Source organism: Lycium ferocissimum, chromosome 11 (genome assembly GCF_029784015.1).
Source record: "Lycium ferocissimum isolate CSIRO_LF1 chromosome 11, AGI_CSIRO_Lferr_CH_V1, whole genome shotgun sequence".
Classification (NCBI taxonomy): domain Eukaryota; kingdom Viridiplantae; phylum Streptophyta; class Magnoliopsida; order Solanales; family Solanaceae; genus Lycium; species Lycium ferocissimum.
Window position 1 is genome coordinate 33,242,953 of NC_081352.1, and position 15,609 is coordinate 33,258,561.

Genomic DNA, 15,609 nt, shown 5'->3' on the forward strand with positions numbered 1-15,609 from the left:
TTAATTTGTGAAAAAAAACATTATTTCCTACGGATATCATACAATGTTTCTCATGTCACAAAAGTCATTGTTGACTTTCATATATTACATATCAAATTTCTCATACTGTTTACATCGAAGCATGCTTGATAGGAAAGAGTTTCTAAATTAACGAAGAAAAACCTAGCTCTTTATTTTGACATTAACTTCACCAAATTGCACATTTTTAGGTTTTAATTCTTTCTGATAAAGTTTTTCAGTCTATCAACAATATTTACGTAGACCAAAGAAAAGTAAAAGTTCAATGCATATACTAATTAAGAAGTCAATGTAGCCTGATGTTGTGAATTAGAAAAATAAATATGGAAGTACCATTTCATGCCCTCCCTGAAGATAAGGGAGATAACATAAAGCCAACTTCATTTTACAAACAAGATAGCCACATGTCTTTACTATGATAATATATATAAGAATAAAATTAACATTTATTTTTTTGTTATTTAATTTTTGAAATTTAATCATATAAATCGTGATAATTATTTTGTTAGTATAATGCCAAATATCGTCCAAGTTAAGTAAATGACAATGCGGAATTTTTCATAATTAATTACTTAACTTCAAATCCCTCGGTAAGGGTCTTGGCAACAAATATTAAGATCCAAGTATTGAAAAAGAGTTACATGCTATGAAAAACATTTCAAGATGAAGTTACATTTTATTGATATAAACAAATAAAACTGGCAAGAGCATGCGAAAATGTGCAAATATACCCCTTAAGTTTACAATTAGGAGTAAATATATGCCTCCCGTTATAAAAGTGGTGTAAATATATAATTCGTTACAAAAATGGTGCAAATATCATGTTACAAAAACAAATATCCCTTTTTGTTGACGGTTTTTTTTTTTAAATCATTTAGTTAATTTTTTATTTAAAAAAATACCATGTGGCTTTAAAAAAAGTCTACCCTTTTTTTTTTGTAGACATATTTTTCTAAAGCCACATGATATTTTTTTACGGTGGTCGGTACGGTTTGTTTAAAAAAATGGGCAGACTTATTTTTTTTTAAAGCCACGAAAATATTTTTTTAAACGAACCAGACCCGACCCCCCAAAAAAACATTTACCATGTGGCATTAGAAAAATACGTTTACTAAAAAAAAATGGGTAGATTTTTTTTTAAAGCCACATGACATTTTTTTTAATTAAAAATTAAGCTAAAGGATTTTTTTTTTAAAAAATCCCGTTAGCGAAAAGTGTATATTTGCACTATTTATGTAAGGGTAGGGGTATATTTGCACCATTTGTAACGGCAAGGGTATATATATACCACTTTTTAATGGGGGTATATCTGCTCTAAATCGCAAAGTTGAGGTATATATTTGCACCTTTACCCTAAAAGGAAAACTGACACTTGGATGTCTTAGAAAGAGCAACCAACCAAGGAAATTCCAATGAAAAGGTTATAATTTGTAATTTATTAAATCGATAGATACAACACACACATTTTTTTTATTTCCTCTATACAATTAAATTTACAAAAAAAAAAAAAAATCATGTATTCGCTAATATTTTTATGACCGCGCGAAGCGCGGATATATTCACTAGTTTTAAAACAATGCAAGATGCTCTACTACTTAATGGTTTGTGTTGAAAGAATAATTATGAGCCCTTTACCTTCAAATGGAGGTATTCATGTCGAATAATGAGATTACATAATCTTTTGGTAATGAAAGTTTTAAATCTTGCTATGTGATCCCTTTACAAAACAATAATAAACTAGAAATAGAAATATACTAAGACATAAATATAATTATCGCAAAATTGAGTATGGTACAGACTTATCAATGCTTTACAATTAATAAATTACTATTACGAATATCTAGTCTGTTTGGCCAAGCTTATTTTTCTCGAAAAATATTTATTTTTTTCCAACAAGCGCTTATTTTAAAAAAAAAAATGAGGTTTTTAGCCAAATTTTTGAGAGAAAATAAGTCTTTGCGATTTTTTCGAGAAGATAAAAAAATAGCTTTTGCCCAAAAATACTTTTTTGAAAAGCACTTTTGAGAAAAATACACTTAAAAACACTTTTTAAAAACTTGGTCAAATACTAATTGCTGCTCAAAAGTGTTTTTAAAATTAATTGGCCAAATACAAACTACTTTTCACCAAAAGTCTTTAAAAGTGTTTTTAAAATAATGCGATTTTAGAAAAACGTGAAACAATTTATTAGGTGCACATGAGGATGACGCAAGCATGAGATGGCGTTGACGACGAAAATAGATCCAACCACCAAAGCAAATAAATAATGGACAAGTTATTGAAATGTTCTTATTATAAATTGAGAACATCTGCTCGTGACTTCTCCAAAAATTTTAACTACACATTTAAATTCTCAGAAAATTTTATTACTTCTTTCTTTGTTCAATATGCATCTACTACTCTCAACGTATGCACTTCACATAAGCCAATAAACTACAAACAAAGACACCTTATGTATCGATTAATCCAATTCAAAATTCCTCACCTTAACTTAAAAAAGCCATGAGAAAACTTTCACTATGAAGTAAAATTTGACAAAAATTATAATTTTATACACATATCTAATGGAGTAGGAAAAGAAGCTTAACAAAGTAGACTGTACATGGAGAATTTGATAACACAAATTTCAATTATCTTTATGTGTACAATTTAAAACCACACTGATCACTTTTAAAAATATATTAAAAACTATTTCTAATATATTTAAGGGTTAAATAAAACTAAAGTTCATACTCTAAGGACCATTTTGACAATTTTCTCCCAAAAAATAACAACAAAACAAAACTTGAAAAAACCCTTGATTGTTTGGAAACGCGATGAAGAAACTCTGTATATTGAAGCAATTATCTCACGCGCCGGCCAGCGTTTTCACCACGCGCCACCGCAAACTCTCATCATCGTCTTCATTCGATATTAAGAATGTTACGAAATCAAACTTCGAATCAGTTCTTAAGGAGTTACGAGGTATTATACGGGACTCCGATTTCGTAGCGGTTGATTTGGAAATGACGGGAGTAAGTAGTGCTCCTTGGAGAGAATCGTTTGATTTTGATACAAGTGATATTCGGTACCTTAAAGTTAAGGATTCAGCTGAGAAGTTTGCTGTGGTTCAGTTTGGTGTTTGTCCTTTTCGTTGGGACTCCAACAAGCATTCCTTTATCGCTCATCCGTAAGTAAAGGCTTTGTTGTTTCTTTTCCTTTCAATTTGTTTATCTCAGGTTGTGTTTGATATGACTGGAAAATCAGTTACGTTATTTTCCTACTCATTTTTGTGTTCGGTGCGCAAGTTGGGAAATGTCATTTTTAAGAGCATTTGAATATATTCAAACCAAAACACTATGAGGTTTTCAAATTCAGAGTGCAGCATCTGGTGGTGAGTGTAGGCGCGCGGGGGAGGGGGTAGTGGGTGGCGGGGGTGGTGGGGGGTTTAGGCGTCGGGGTGGGAGGGGAAGGTGAGGGGTCGGTGGATAATGCGGGAGTGGGTTGGGGATGCGTTGGTGTGCTTTGATTGATCCGAAAAATATTTTCGCTCAAATTTTTAAGGAAAACATTGTCCAAAATATTTAGTGCGACCAAACAAGACGACATAGTTATCCCATGCGTACCCGAAGGCTAGCGGCTGCGAGTTCCCTAGTCATAAAAAACAAGAGAAAATAGGAAAACAATTTATGTCATACCAAACACGCCCTTAGTTTGACTGGGCACAAAGTTTAAGAAAGTAAATAAGTTTTGAATCTTGTGGTCTTAAACTAAAGATATGTATAGTGTACCACAATGCCCTTTAATCTTGTGGCTTTAAATATGCCATGTGGTATGTTGGATTTAAAGAGTTGCCAAAAAAGGAAAGAGGCATTTTTTTTTTTCTAAAAAGGAAAGTAAGACTAATAAATTGAAACTGTGGGAGTATTTCATGCCTTCTCGTCTTTGTCCTGTGAAGGATACAGAGGTCTGATACAGTCCACTCAACTAATTCAGAACTGACCTTCTCATGTTTGTCTGAAGGATATAAGGGATTCTTATAGTCCACTGCAACTAATTTGGATTTGATGCATAGTTAATTGATTGATTGATATGGTTTTTGTCCAAGTCATTTGTTTATGTACTATCAGACTTTGTTAAATGAGAGTAAAAATTTCTCGTTATGAATAAGAAACGTCTGGATTGAACCTGTGTGCACCCATAGTGAGCTCAAGTGAGCATTTCAGTGTCTTCTTCAGAAGGCAAAGATTGTTTCTTTCACTTTTGTTGAAATACAAATTATCACCTAATTGAGCAGCTACCTACTTTGTTTGTCTTAGAGTAATTCCGCTCTGTTTGGCCGTACATTTTAATACGGGTAGAATAATGTGCTCTTTTAAGGAAAAAGTAGCATTCTTGTCTTCATCAGTTAATGTTACATTCCGAGTTCTCAAATCTGATACTCTGATTTCTCTTTGGCAGACATAACTTTTATATATTCCCACGGCAAGAAATTCCTGGTAGCAACCAATCCTATGAGTTCCTTTGCCAGACAACTTCACTTGATTTCTTGGCAAAATACCAGTTTGATTTCAATTTGTGCGTACGTGAAGGTAACTCCTTAACACCTTGTTTTGTTCTCTTAGACAAGTTAATGAGACCATAGCATGTTTAAGATTTGGCAACTTTATATCAACTGCTAGTTTCAGTCTAAATGGGTCTGCATCGGCTTGTCCGAGTCATATGAGATGGGTCCAACTCTGGCAGAACTCGGCTATGATCTACAACTGAAGTTGCGATGGTAATCTTGAGATATTGGTATTCCAAATCAGATTAGGTCTTAGCTATCTTTTGGGTTTTAACTTTCTCATCTTACCAAGCTTTCCATTGACTGGAATTTAAAAGAAAGGTTCAAACCATGAAATCATGAATGCGAGCAAACCCATGTCAACTTTTTCAAATGCTACCATGAATTAGTATTTTTTACCCAGAAGACAAAATGTAGAATTCATCTATTCGAATGAAGTTCCTTTGATGCATCCTCAGCTATGTTTGATGCATACTGTCAGAATTTTTCTTTCTTCAATATTTTCATCATAGCTTTTACTCTAGCATTTCTGTCAAACCATGTTCTGGAAAATGATTCTCTTGAGCCCAGAGTCTATTGGAAACAGCCTCTCTACCCCACAAAGGTAGAGGTAAGGTCTGCGTACACCCCACCTCTCCAGACCCCACTTGTGGGACTATACTGGGTATGTTGTTGTAGTAGTTTGACTTACCTATGATGGGCAGTCTCTTTGAATCACATTGATTTTTCTCTTATACTTTGGATACTTTATGTTAGATCCTCCACTGGAAGCATTCTATATTCTGAATTATAGCAACAACAACATACCCAGTGTGATCCCACAAGTGGGGTCTGGGGATGGTGGAGTGTACGCAGACCTTATCCTGATATTCTGAATTGGCTTTATCAAATAGAAAGTTTTACATTTGAGTCTCTTAGTTACCACCGTAACTGTGATGCTGCAAATATCAGTAGCTTCATCTCCAAGTTGGAACATATGTGCTGTCAAACTTGGATGGTTCTTTTCTTTTTGGTTATCAGATAAAAAAATAAAAAAAAATAAAAACTTGGATGGTTTTGGTTGGTGAGGTATTATACTTTGTTGAGTTTGGAGCATTTTGTATTTTAAATTTTCGGACTTAGTCACCATTCATATTTATATAAGAGTTATGTACACATTGGGTTTCAATTTCACTAGCTCAATTATATCTTCATTTCTTTCATTTTTGAGATGTTACACTTCTATGTAATCTCAGGAATCTCTTATTTATCCAGAAGCCAAGAAGAGGAAGCACTGGAACGTATAAGTTCAATATACACGGATCAATCATCAGATTCTGTGTTTGGCTTGACAGAAGATGCAGAGTTCCCATTGGTTAGGATGGCAGATGTTCTATTTGCTGAGAGAATGAAGAACACAATCAGGGAATGGTATGATAGTTTGTTAAGTAAGAGAAGCAGTAGCTCTGAAAGTAAACAAATATCAACTGATCCAAATCAGAGATTTCAAATGGTTTTCTTCAAGACCCGTCCAGCGCTTGCCCTAAGTGGGTTTACTTCTCGCCAACTAAGGGTGATTAAAGCGGTAACGAGCTAATTTCATTCTTTTCTGTTTGTACTATGATCAATTGATTTGAGACTGTGAGAGCATCTTCTTTAGCCAATGTTTGCTGGTGTTATACATTTTGTCAAAAAGTCTGTATAAGAGGATGTACTCTTTCTATTTAAGCATGAGGTAATCACTTACACGGTAATAGGTATCAGTTATACCTTTTCTTAGTTCCTCGCAATTCGCCAGAAGTAAGAGAAGTGCTAAAGTGTATAGTTGATGATACGATATTGTTACCTGAGATGATTGACTTGGTGAACTGGAAAATCCAGGTCACCAGAAAGCATTTCAAAGATCTTGCCTATATCCGAGTAGCTGGTGAAGCAACATCTCTGCAGCAATTGATTGTCTATACAGATTCCAACGATGACAGGGATCTACTGATGGTAAGGCCTAAGGCTAGGATTATAAAAGAAAATTGTTGCTGAAACATAATATGGACATAATGATTACAATTTTGTGACCGTTGCTGTAGTTTCCAGTTTTTAAGAGCCTATAAGTACTAGTAATGAGCTTTTTCCCATATGAGATCTATTCACTTCAGTAACCATTTATGGTAACTTATCTGAATAGGATGAGTAATTAAGTGAAAATCTGTAAGTTCTAGTTCCATTATATAAATTGCATATATTCTTCATAAAAAAGTAAGTTCAAGTTCCATTCCAAAGAGTTTCTAATTGCATTACGATAAAGCTTATAATGATGAGAGAAAAAAAAAATAAGTGATTCCTTGTCTGATCAGTACCTTGACTGTATATCTGATCAAAGCATGTCTTAAAATCAAGTAGAAAGAGGTGAAGGACGGCCTTCATAAAGAAGCGGAACTAAAGGTCAAATCTGCTGTTGGATTTCGACATATTATTGATCTTCTTTCCTCGGAGCGGAAGTTGATTGTCGGTCACAATTGCTTTCTTGGTAAATATATCTTATTTGATTTATAGAAAGGCTTATCTATTTCAAGTTTTGCTCAACATTTTATACAATGAATGCAGATATGGCACATATATACAGTAAATTCATTGGCCCACTACCTTCGACCGCTGAGGATTATGTATCTTCCATTCAGAAGTACTTCCCTTTCATAATTGACACCAAAATACTCTTGAACGCAAACGGTGTTTTTCAAAAGATGGTGAATAAAAGCAGCACATCACTATCCAAAGCATTTGTCTCTATCTGTCCTCAAATTGCTTTAGGTGTCAAAACTTCTGGTTTGGCTGATAGACCATGTGTAGAGGTGGAGGTTCAAGTAGATGAAAAAAGGTTTACCACCATTTCTACTCAACTCCACATTATGCTATTTTGATACTTTATGTGCTTACCATTTGCCTGGCTGTTTCTAGCTTGACAATTGATTTTGATTTACATCTTTTATGCATATCTTTCCTTTTCTCCTGTTGGAATTCTTATGCATTTGACACTGATGTTATGTGTGTCTCAACCGTGTTTGCTTTGCCTCTTAGGTATATTTGATTAGCTTGTGACGAAAATCTTTCGCCTTTTTCAGCACTCCTATAGCTTAAATCTATTGCTTTATATCTTATTGGCAGCATTTTACTTGATAAAAAAACAAATCTATTGCTCTATGTCTCAATTTATAAGATCAAAATGAACAATGTGAATAATCCTTGTGACTAAATTTAGTTGATTTGCAGATCCTCGAACTGGAACTCAGGAGCCAAGCATGAAGCTGGCTATGATGCATTCATGACTGGATGCATTTTTGCACAGGCGTGCAATCATCTAGGCATTGATTTCACCCTCCATGTGCTTGCTGGAGATTTAGCCAAGGATACGAAGCTTCAGAATTATATCAATCGTCTTTATCTTAGCTGGGTTAGTGGAGACATCATTGATCTAAGTACTGGGACATGTACAACAGACTCCTCAGCTTCTAGTAAACTCAAAAGTCGGTACCAGGAGATTTCATTTCCTAGCATCATTTTGTTGTGGGGATTGCCATCTAAACTAAAAGCAAGGGAGATCAAAGTTTGTATATTACAAGCTTTTGGCCCAACTTCTGTTTCCTCTGTCTACCATTTGGATGAAAGCGCAGTCTTTATTCAGTTTAGCAAGCCAGAGCTGGTTTCTAAGTTTCTTGAAATGAAGGAAACTCTAAGTAGGAACAGTGATCCTATTTCAGTGTTGCATCCTCTTTCAAATATTCTGAACGGGGAACACACTCACGCAGCTACCTATGATGTGTATAGACGAATATGCAGTTCATCCATCTCAAAGAAATTATTCGCAGATCAGGCTGAAGCTGTTGGTATCAAAAACAAAACAGTGTCATCCAGGGCAGAACGGGGAAAAAAGGGAAACCTTGTATTTGACAAAGAAAACGAAGTGAGGGTGTTTGATGAGCAAGTAGATGATCTGATGAGTCCACGATATGGCTCCTCTGAAACAGATAGATCCACGGAGTCTTTTTATCTAGATGAAGTTCTGGCAAGCAAATAGTGAGTAGTTATTCCTAATTTATTTAGTCGAAACCATGTATATCTACATCATTGTTGGTCAGATATAGAGATCTGCTTTCCAATACATACAGCTTTCATGCTGCTGTATTTTTGCTGAAAATTTTGTAACATGTATAGTGAGGTTGTAACTTAGATTATCAAAGAGCTAAAGATCAATTAATCATTCTAATGCTTCGTCATGAGCAGACATCAACCTATTTGCCGCTTCATTTCCTTTACAGTTTTGCAGCAACAAATGTGTATTCCATAATATGACTTAATTTTGCATATAAGTCAAAATAAATCTAAAGGAGATCCTATAAGAATCTTTAATTGCTATCGTGTAAATGTATTAGAACCATATATTGTTCCTAAAAATGTGAAAAATCACCAACATCAAGTGCTGGAGTACCACATATTAGCTCCTAGAATTGATTTAACTAGATGCATGCATTTTCAAATATTCTCTTCTTTTTCAACGACCCCCAATCTAAGTACAGGATTTTTTATTTCAACTTCTAACTACTTTTTTCGAAAATTCAAATATTCTTTTTTTTTTTTTTCCAGACACATAAACTTGATGTTGAGAACAGAAAAACTCTCTCTTAAATAATGTCCAGACCTCGGATGCTTGTATAGCAGAGTGTCACAGCAAGTCATTATCTTTAACACTAGAAATAGATAAGTATGACATCAATTCTGGCTTTGGAGGTTCATCATCATCAACACTAATTCCATGTATATTCAGTATATTACAGGTTACTTCTGTCCAGGACCACAAGCTGTAATAAATACACATGAAAAGGAACTTCACTTCTTGTTGCCTTTATTAGCAGATTCTCCAAGTCCAAAGTACCTTCCAAATATATTAAAATCTTTTGCCCTTCTTAGGCTCTTATAAGTCCTCTCATCTTCTCTATAAATTGACTATACGTAACTCATCATCTTCATACCCCTCACTACTCTCCAGCTACTGTTATACTTAGCTTCTTCCCTTTCTTCCTTTGTGTTTCTCCAATCTTCCTCATTTCTTTATTTTATTACATCCCACATGTTCATCACCAACTCTTTTTTCTTTGGATTTATGTTACATACACGACGGAGTAAATATTTTTCACACTATCAATATAGTTGCTTATATGTAATAGTAGATGAGTCCACCATTTTTATCAGGTTGTCAATCCTCATCATAGAGGTTTACATGTTATAAGTGACTTGATTGTGCAAATATAGTTTACACCGTTGGTGCATAGAAGTTAAACTTTCTTTCTTTTTCATGCAAGAAAATAAACCTATCATTTATATACTACTTTGTCTCTGGATATATAAGCTCTGATCATGCTTTAAATTTTGGCAAAATCAAGATTTAGTTGATAGAATAGCAGGAATGTGAAAGGACTAACTTTTTAGATTCAAAGCAAGAAATTCTGTTGACAGAAGAGAGAGAGCACAATCTGTCATCAGCAAAGTAACATTGCTGTTTGTTGGAATGTGCTCTCTCTGCTTCTGCCAATCGAAACTATTTAGCTTTTTTGGATCCTCAACAAAGAATACATATTTTCATATTCATAAAGAATATAATCTGATGTTTTAAGAATTAGCTTATCGGAAACAGCCTCTCTACTCCCATAAAGGTAGAGGTAAGGTATCATCATCTTACCCTCCCTGCACTTCACTTTGTGGATTATACTGGGTATGTTGTTGGTGTTGTTGTTTTAAGAATTAGCTTAGAGTAAAAATATTTCAGATTGTTCACATCAAAGTACCTTGTGATATCCTACTACAACACAAGCCAGAAGTCATTACTGTAATGATGTTAAATGTTTTTGTTGCTAGAGATTAAATACATGTTCTGTAAATAAATTGAACATCTACACACTATACAAAAAATGTTAAAAATCTTTAATTGATTTGCAGATGCTGAATAAGGCCAGTGTTGAAGGCTTATGATTGAGCTAATAGGCAAAATGAAGATAGTATAGTTTGTCCAAACAAGTTTTGTAATTGAAAGGAAGTAATAGACAAATTCTTTTCTTTATGGTGGTAACGGGAATTTTTCCTTTTATTTTATATTGTCATTCTGCTTCTCTTTGCATTCTAAACAAGAGAAAAGAAAATCATGGTGGCTTTTCTCTATCCTTATCCAAAAACTCCATATATTTCTGTTCATCCTTCCATGGCCTGCTCAAAGTCTCGCTGAAAAGACGTCTGGTTTTAAGAGTAATTCAAGTTTCTGTGGTGGTTTAAAGATATAATTCAACTGTAAGCTTAAACGTTATTCCTCATCAATTAAAATCAACAGGCAAGGTTTGGAACCTTGTCGCAGGCCTTGGGGAGATGGAAAATATGCACCATCAACATGTCTTCATTGTATAAACACCCATGTATCAAATTCTTCTACTCATATTATTCAGCAATTATAGTGTTAATATATTATTGTTATTCAAAGAAAAGTAGAGTTTCAACTTGATTTATTCTGTGGGCATAATTTCTGTCTTGACTCTTGAGGAGAAACAAGTTAATTATACTATTTCATACATGTCCTGTATATCTTCTGATTGGGATTTTCTGATAAACAATGATGAACTGAAAGTTATTCCCTTAATGAGGTCTCAGGATCACATAGCTTCACTTATTCAGTATATTAATTTACCAAGAATTGTCAAAAGGGAAGATGCCTTAAACTTACCAGTTCACAAGTCAAATGTCATCCAAATTACTCACTCTTTATCTGTCCAGATGGACGGCTTTCTCAGAAGTCAGAATAAGCAGATGCTTTCAAATGGTGTTAATCGTAGAAGGTGCAACTGAAATAAAAGGAATTGCAGAAGATGAAACAAATGACATGTTAATCGTATTAGATTGAACAACCTTGAAATGTTCAGGACAGCAGACAATAGCATAGAGTTCAATATATGCTTTGAACTCAGGGTAGTAAACTTTCTTCATTTCAAACATAGTCAAAAACTACAGTATATCAGCTCACACTAAAATTGCACAACAAAAAAATGAAAGAATTTCTAGCTATACATAGTGCAGAAAATTCACAAGACTATTACTTCAATAGATCTACTCTGATTTCGAACTCATCTTCTGGTGCCTCACTTTCTTCGCTGTCTGAGAAGATGTCATCAATACTGAGTGGGATACTGGTGGAGAAGGTTAGAGTCGGTTTCACTTTCGGAACAAATATAGGCTCTGCCTCATTGTTGAGTATCTGAAATACTCTCCTCATACAAGGCCTTTCATTGCTATCAGGATTTGCACAGCTTAATCCAACAAGTAGCAGCTTTTTCATCTCTTCCTCTTTGAAGTCACCGTTAAGCCTTTTGTCCGCTGCTTCAATTATCCTACTTTCAGAGTACAGTCTCCAAACCCAATCAACCAAATTCACCATTTCATGACCATCCTCAATTGGTCTCCTCCCACAAGCCAATTCTAGTATAACCACACCATAGCTAAAAACATCGGTTTTCTCGGTTGCTTTTCCATACTGAAGGTACTCAGGAGCAAGGTATCCCATCGTTCCAGCTGTAAGCGTCGAGACAGGACTCTTGTCATGATCCATAAGTCTTGCCAGCCCGAAATCGCCAAGCCTCGCATTGTAGCTCCCATCAAGCATAATATTGCTGGCTTTTATGTCTCTGTGAATCACCTGCTGCTCACATTCTTGATGCAAATAAGTCAGAACAGACGCCAACCCAACTGCTATATTGTACCTGTAAGGCCATTTCAGCGGATTACCATGCTCGGATTCCTGGTATAGCACCTTATCAAGACTCCCATTAGGCATATAGTCATATACAAGAAGTAATTCTCCCTTCTCAATGCACCACCCTTGTAACTGAACTAAATTCTTGTGCCTTAAACACGCTATGATCGACAGCTCAGCACCAAACTCAGTTTTACTCTCGTGACTATGCTTAGATCTTTTCACTGCAGCAATAGAACTCGAATCCATGAAAAACGCTTTGTAAACAGTACCAAATGCGCCATTTCCAATAATCCTACTGGAATGAAATCCTCTTGTAGCTGACCTCAACTCCTTGTAACTAAACTGCCTCGGTCCAGTAACAAGCTCCGCTTTAAAATTCTTCTCTGTGTTAAGTCCCCTCCATTTCTTGAAAGAAATCCAACCAAAAGCTACTAAAACAGCACAGAAGAAAGCTGGACCAGCAATTCCAAGACCCAAACCTAACCTCTTATGATGCTTATCATGGCTAGAATCTTGAATTTTCGGGTTCACAAGCACAGAATTATCAGAAACATTATGTGGATTATGTTTTTTCCTTGGACTCATAGGGCTAAATCCAAAAGTTTGAAAACTCCAATTCTCAATACAATGCAATTCAGTACTTCCCTCAGTAGAAGCAGCAAACCCCACATACATAAACTCTTTTAGGTAATCAGACAAGTCAATATCAACATTCAAGATTGGTTTTTTAGGCTTTGAACTTGAGTAACTCAAGAACACTAACAATTTCCTCTCTTCACTCTTGTAATCAATCCAAGAACTAATTATATTCCTACTTTTTAAATCAACACCAGCTAACTTCACATTTGCAGTCTTGATTGAAATAAGACTATCAATATCAAGACCAACATGGTTATCATCAGGATCATTAAAATGCAAATCTTGCCTAGTATCAAACTCAATAGCAACAAACTTGTTCTTAGTTAACTGTGAAGAATTAACCAAACCCAAAAATCCACCTGGACTACCTAAAGTTTGATTATCAGGTGAAAGAAAAAAAGCCAAACCATCACCAAATGAAGTGGGGTTAATGTTATTAACAGAAAAAGCAAATCTTGTTGAAAATGACACTGTTTTCTTGGTTTCTTGATCAAAAAATGAGATGGGGTTGTTGTAAATGAGTGAACCTGAACTTGATGATGGAACTTGAAGCTCTCTAGTAAGACCAACAACACCATTACGTAGATATGAATCACCAAGAAGTGTGAAATTTCTAAGTGTAAAAGATTGCAAATCAAAACTGCAGTTTTGTGATGATACAAACACTGTATAGTATAAAAAGAAGCTGATGAAAATCAAGAAATGTGAGGTAGGAAAAACAAACATGGTGAATTTTTGGCTCTCTGAAAATAGTGCAGTGATATATTTTTATTTTTTTTTAGAAATAGAGAAGTGAGTATGAATTACTAGTAGATGAATTATTATTGAATTTAGACATGGGGTTGGAAAAAAGATAGGAAAAAAGTGATGGAATTAGTGGAGATGGTGGAATGTGAATGGGAAAAAAAGAGTGGGGTATAAACGGTTATGAAAATAGGCGCCTTTGGTCGGTTCTCTTAACTTTGAAGAAACATAGAAAAAGTTTTTTGAGATATTAAAAAGTAGGATTAATAAAACTTTTAGTCCTTCATAAAGGTGATTTTACTCCCTAAATTCCATAATAAATGACTATTTTAGCCATGCACACCCTTTAAAAAATTACTTACTCCTAGAAATTTATGAGTATTTTTACTAACTTACCCCAAATTAATGATTCTTGATTATAAATAAGGGTAAGTTTGAAAGAATATAATTAATTTCTTCTTGAAATCCTAAAGCGTCATTTATTTTGAAACAAAATAAAAAGCCTAAAAGATCACTTAATATGGAATGGAGGGAGTAATATTTTTGATATAAGACTAAACATATTTAATATTCAATTACAAAAAATTTATGAAATATAATTATTTAAAAAGTATGGATTAATTGCACTTTTAGCCGTTCAATGATTGATATATGTTGATTTTTAGTTCTTGTGATATCTGACTAAGCATATTATGAAATGTGCATTTTGATTATTTTGATCGTGAATAATCACAAATTTCTTGAAGTGTTAACTGTTTTACAATCTAATTATTCATGTGTCGCGTTAAGCTGGTATGGAAGGAAAGAAAGAAAACGTAGCTCCATCACTCGTCCAGAAATAGATTTGTCAATCTCAGGGCTTGGCCAAAAGACACACCCAACATACTAAGAATAGATGAATCATCCAATTCTTCAATATCCCTAGTCCCTAGATCCCAAAACTAAATAAAACGTTGGTAATTATGATAATACTGCATTAGCTTTTTCAATCACTAATATTTGTATCTCACCTATATTGTTACTTTATATTTAAAGGTAATTCTAAAAATAGTCTGAATATAATTATTTATTACATGAAAGAGCCAAAAACACACATTTTAATCAATTAATAGTTAAATGCGTAAATCGTATAATAACAAAAACCAAAATCAAAATTTATTTTTAATAAAGGGACTAAAAATGTTACTACTGTTATTCTTAAAAAGTAAGAGAAAGAGGAAAGTATATAATAATGTAGACAGGAATATAATAATAATAGAGCTTATAACGGTAATATAGACATGCAGACTAATTTGGCAGTCCGACTTTGCTGGGGGGCCCTACTGAATATAATAAAGATTATACTATACTATATATGTTTGTAATAATACACAGCCCACAATTGTATTTACTCAAAGTGAATCTAAGGTCCCACTGACCTCCATCATTGGTATTGGCTACTCATAAAATTCAAAACAAGCCGTTGTACGATAAAGTTTGGACCAATTCTTTCATTATGTTTGACCAATTATTAGTTGCATAGTTTTTGGTTGTATAAAAAAATCAAAAGGGAAAAGAATAATTGTAGTCCTACTATATGCACCTTTAATTAGTGGATTTCTAGCATAGTTATCCAATTACTTATTGTCTGTTGTGTATTCAGGAAAAGGTATTTGGTTGAAACTTAACCCCGAGGAAAGGTCAAGGAGCTTTATTGTGGTAAATATTTATCCACACATGCTAAATCAGTTCAGTTTATGGTGATTAGGTGAGTTAGTAAAAGGAATGCTGTTGAAAGGTCAAGGAGCTTTATTGTAGTAAATAACTAAATACGTAACCATAATGTTTACATTAAAATTAATTTAATTTACCGTGGTTAAATGATTTAAAAAGTAAAATATAAATTAAAAACTCACACTTA

At 34.1% G+C, this 15,609-nt stretch overlaps 2 protein-coding genes across 3 annotated transcripts; one reads left to right on the top strand and one right to left on the bottom strand.

Moving 5' to 3' along the window:
* The first annotated feature begins 2,743 nt into the window (after nt 1–2,743).
* Nucleotides 2,744–8,825, top strand: LOC132035962 (poly(A)-specific ribonuclease PARN). 2 transcript variants are annotated; one of them, XM_059426143.1, is made up of 7 exons: nt 2,744–3,187; nt 4,459–4,589; nt 5,800–6,128; nt 6,425–6,538; nt 6,941–7,067; nt 7,145–7,415; nt 7,808–8,825. In XM_059426143.1, exons 1-7 carry the CDS (start codon nt 2,835–2,837, stop codon nt 8,610–8,612), a joined length of 2,130 nt encoding a protein of 709 aa, XP_059282126.1. In that variant the 5' UTR covers nt 2,744–2,834; the 3' UTR covers nt 8,613–8,825. The 2 variants fall into 2 exon arrangements, with proteins under 2 accessions (XP_059282126.1, XP_059282127.1); XM_059426144.1 differs by lacking the exon at nt 2,744–3,187 and having other exon boundaries at nt 5,819–6,128.
* A 2,618-nt stretch (nt 8,826–11,443) lies between these two features.
* LOC132036614 (probable L-type lectin-domain containing receptor kinase S.7) lies at nt 11,444–13,872 on the bottom strand. Its single transcript, XM_059426985.1, has one exon. It carries the CDS (start codon nt 13,689–13,691, stop codon nt 11,667–11,669), a length of 2,025 nt encoding a protein of 674 aa, XP_059282968.1. The 5' UTR covers nt 13,692–13,872; the 3' UTR covers nt 11,444–11,666.
* Nucleotides 13,873–15,609: the final 1,737 nt, after the last annotated feature.

Bases quoted from the DNA above. Each gene is read 5' to 3' on its own strand.
- LOC132035962 (XM_059426143.1), top strand. From the start codon at position 2,835: ATGAAGAAACTCTGTATATTGAAGCAATTATCTCACGCGCCGGCCAGC. The intron at 6,539-6,940 runs GTAAGGCCTAAG...AAAATCAAGTAG, and splicing joins ATGACAGGGATCTACTGATG to AAAGAGGTGAAGGACGGCCT. The intron at 7,068-7,144 runs GTAAATATATCT...CAATGAATGCAG, and splicing joins CGGTCACAATTGCTTTCTTG to ATATGGCACATATATACAGT.
- LOC132036614 (XM_059426985.1), bottom strand. From the start codon at position 13,691: ATGTTTGTTTTTCCTACCTCACATTTCTTGATTTTCATCAGCTTCTTT.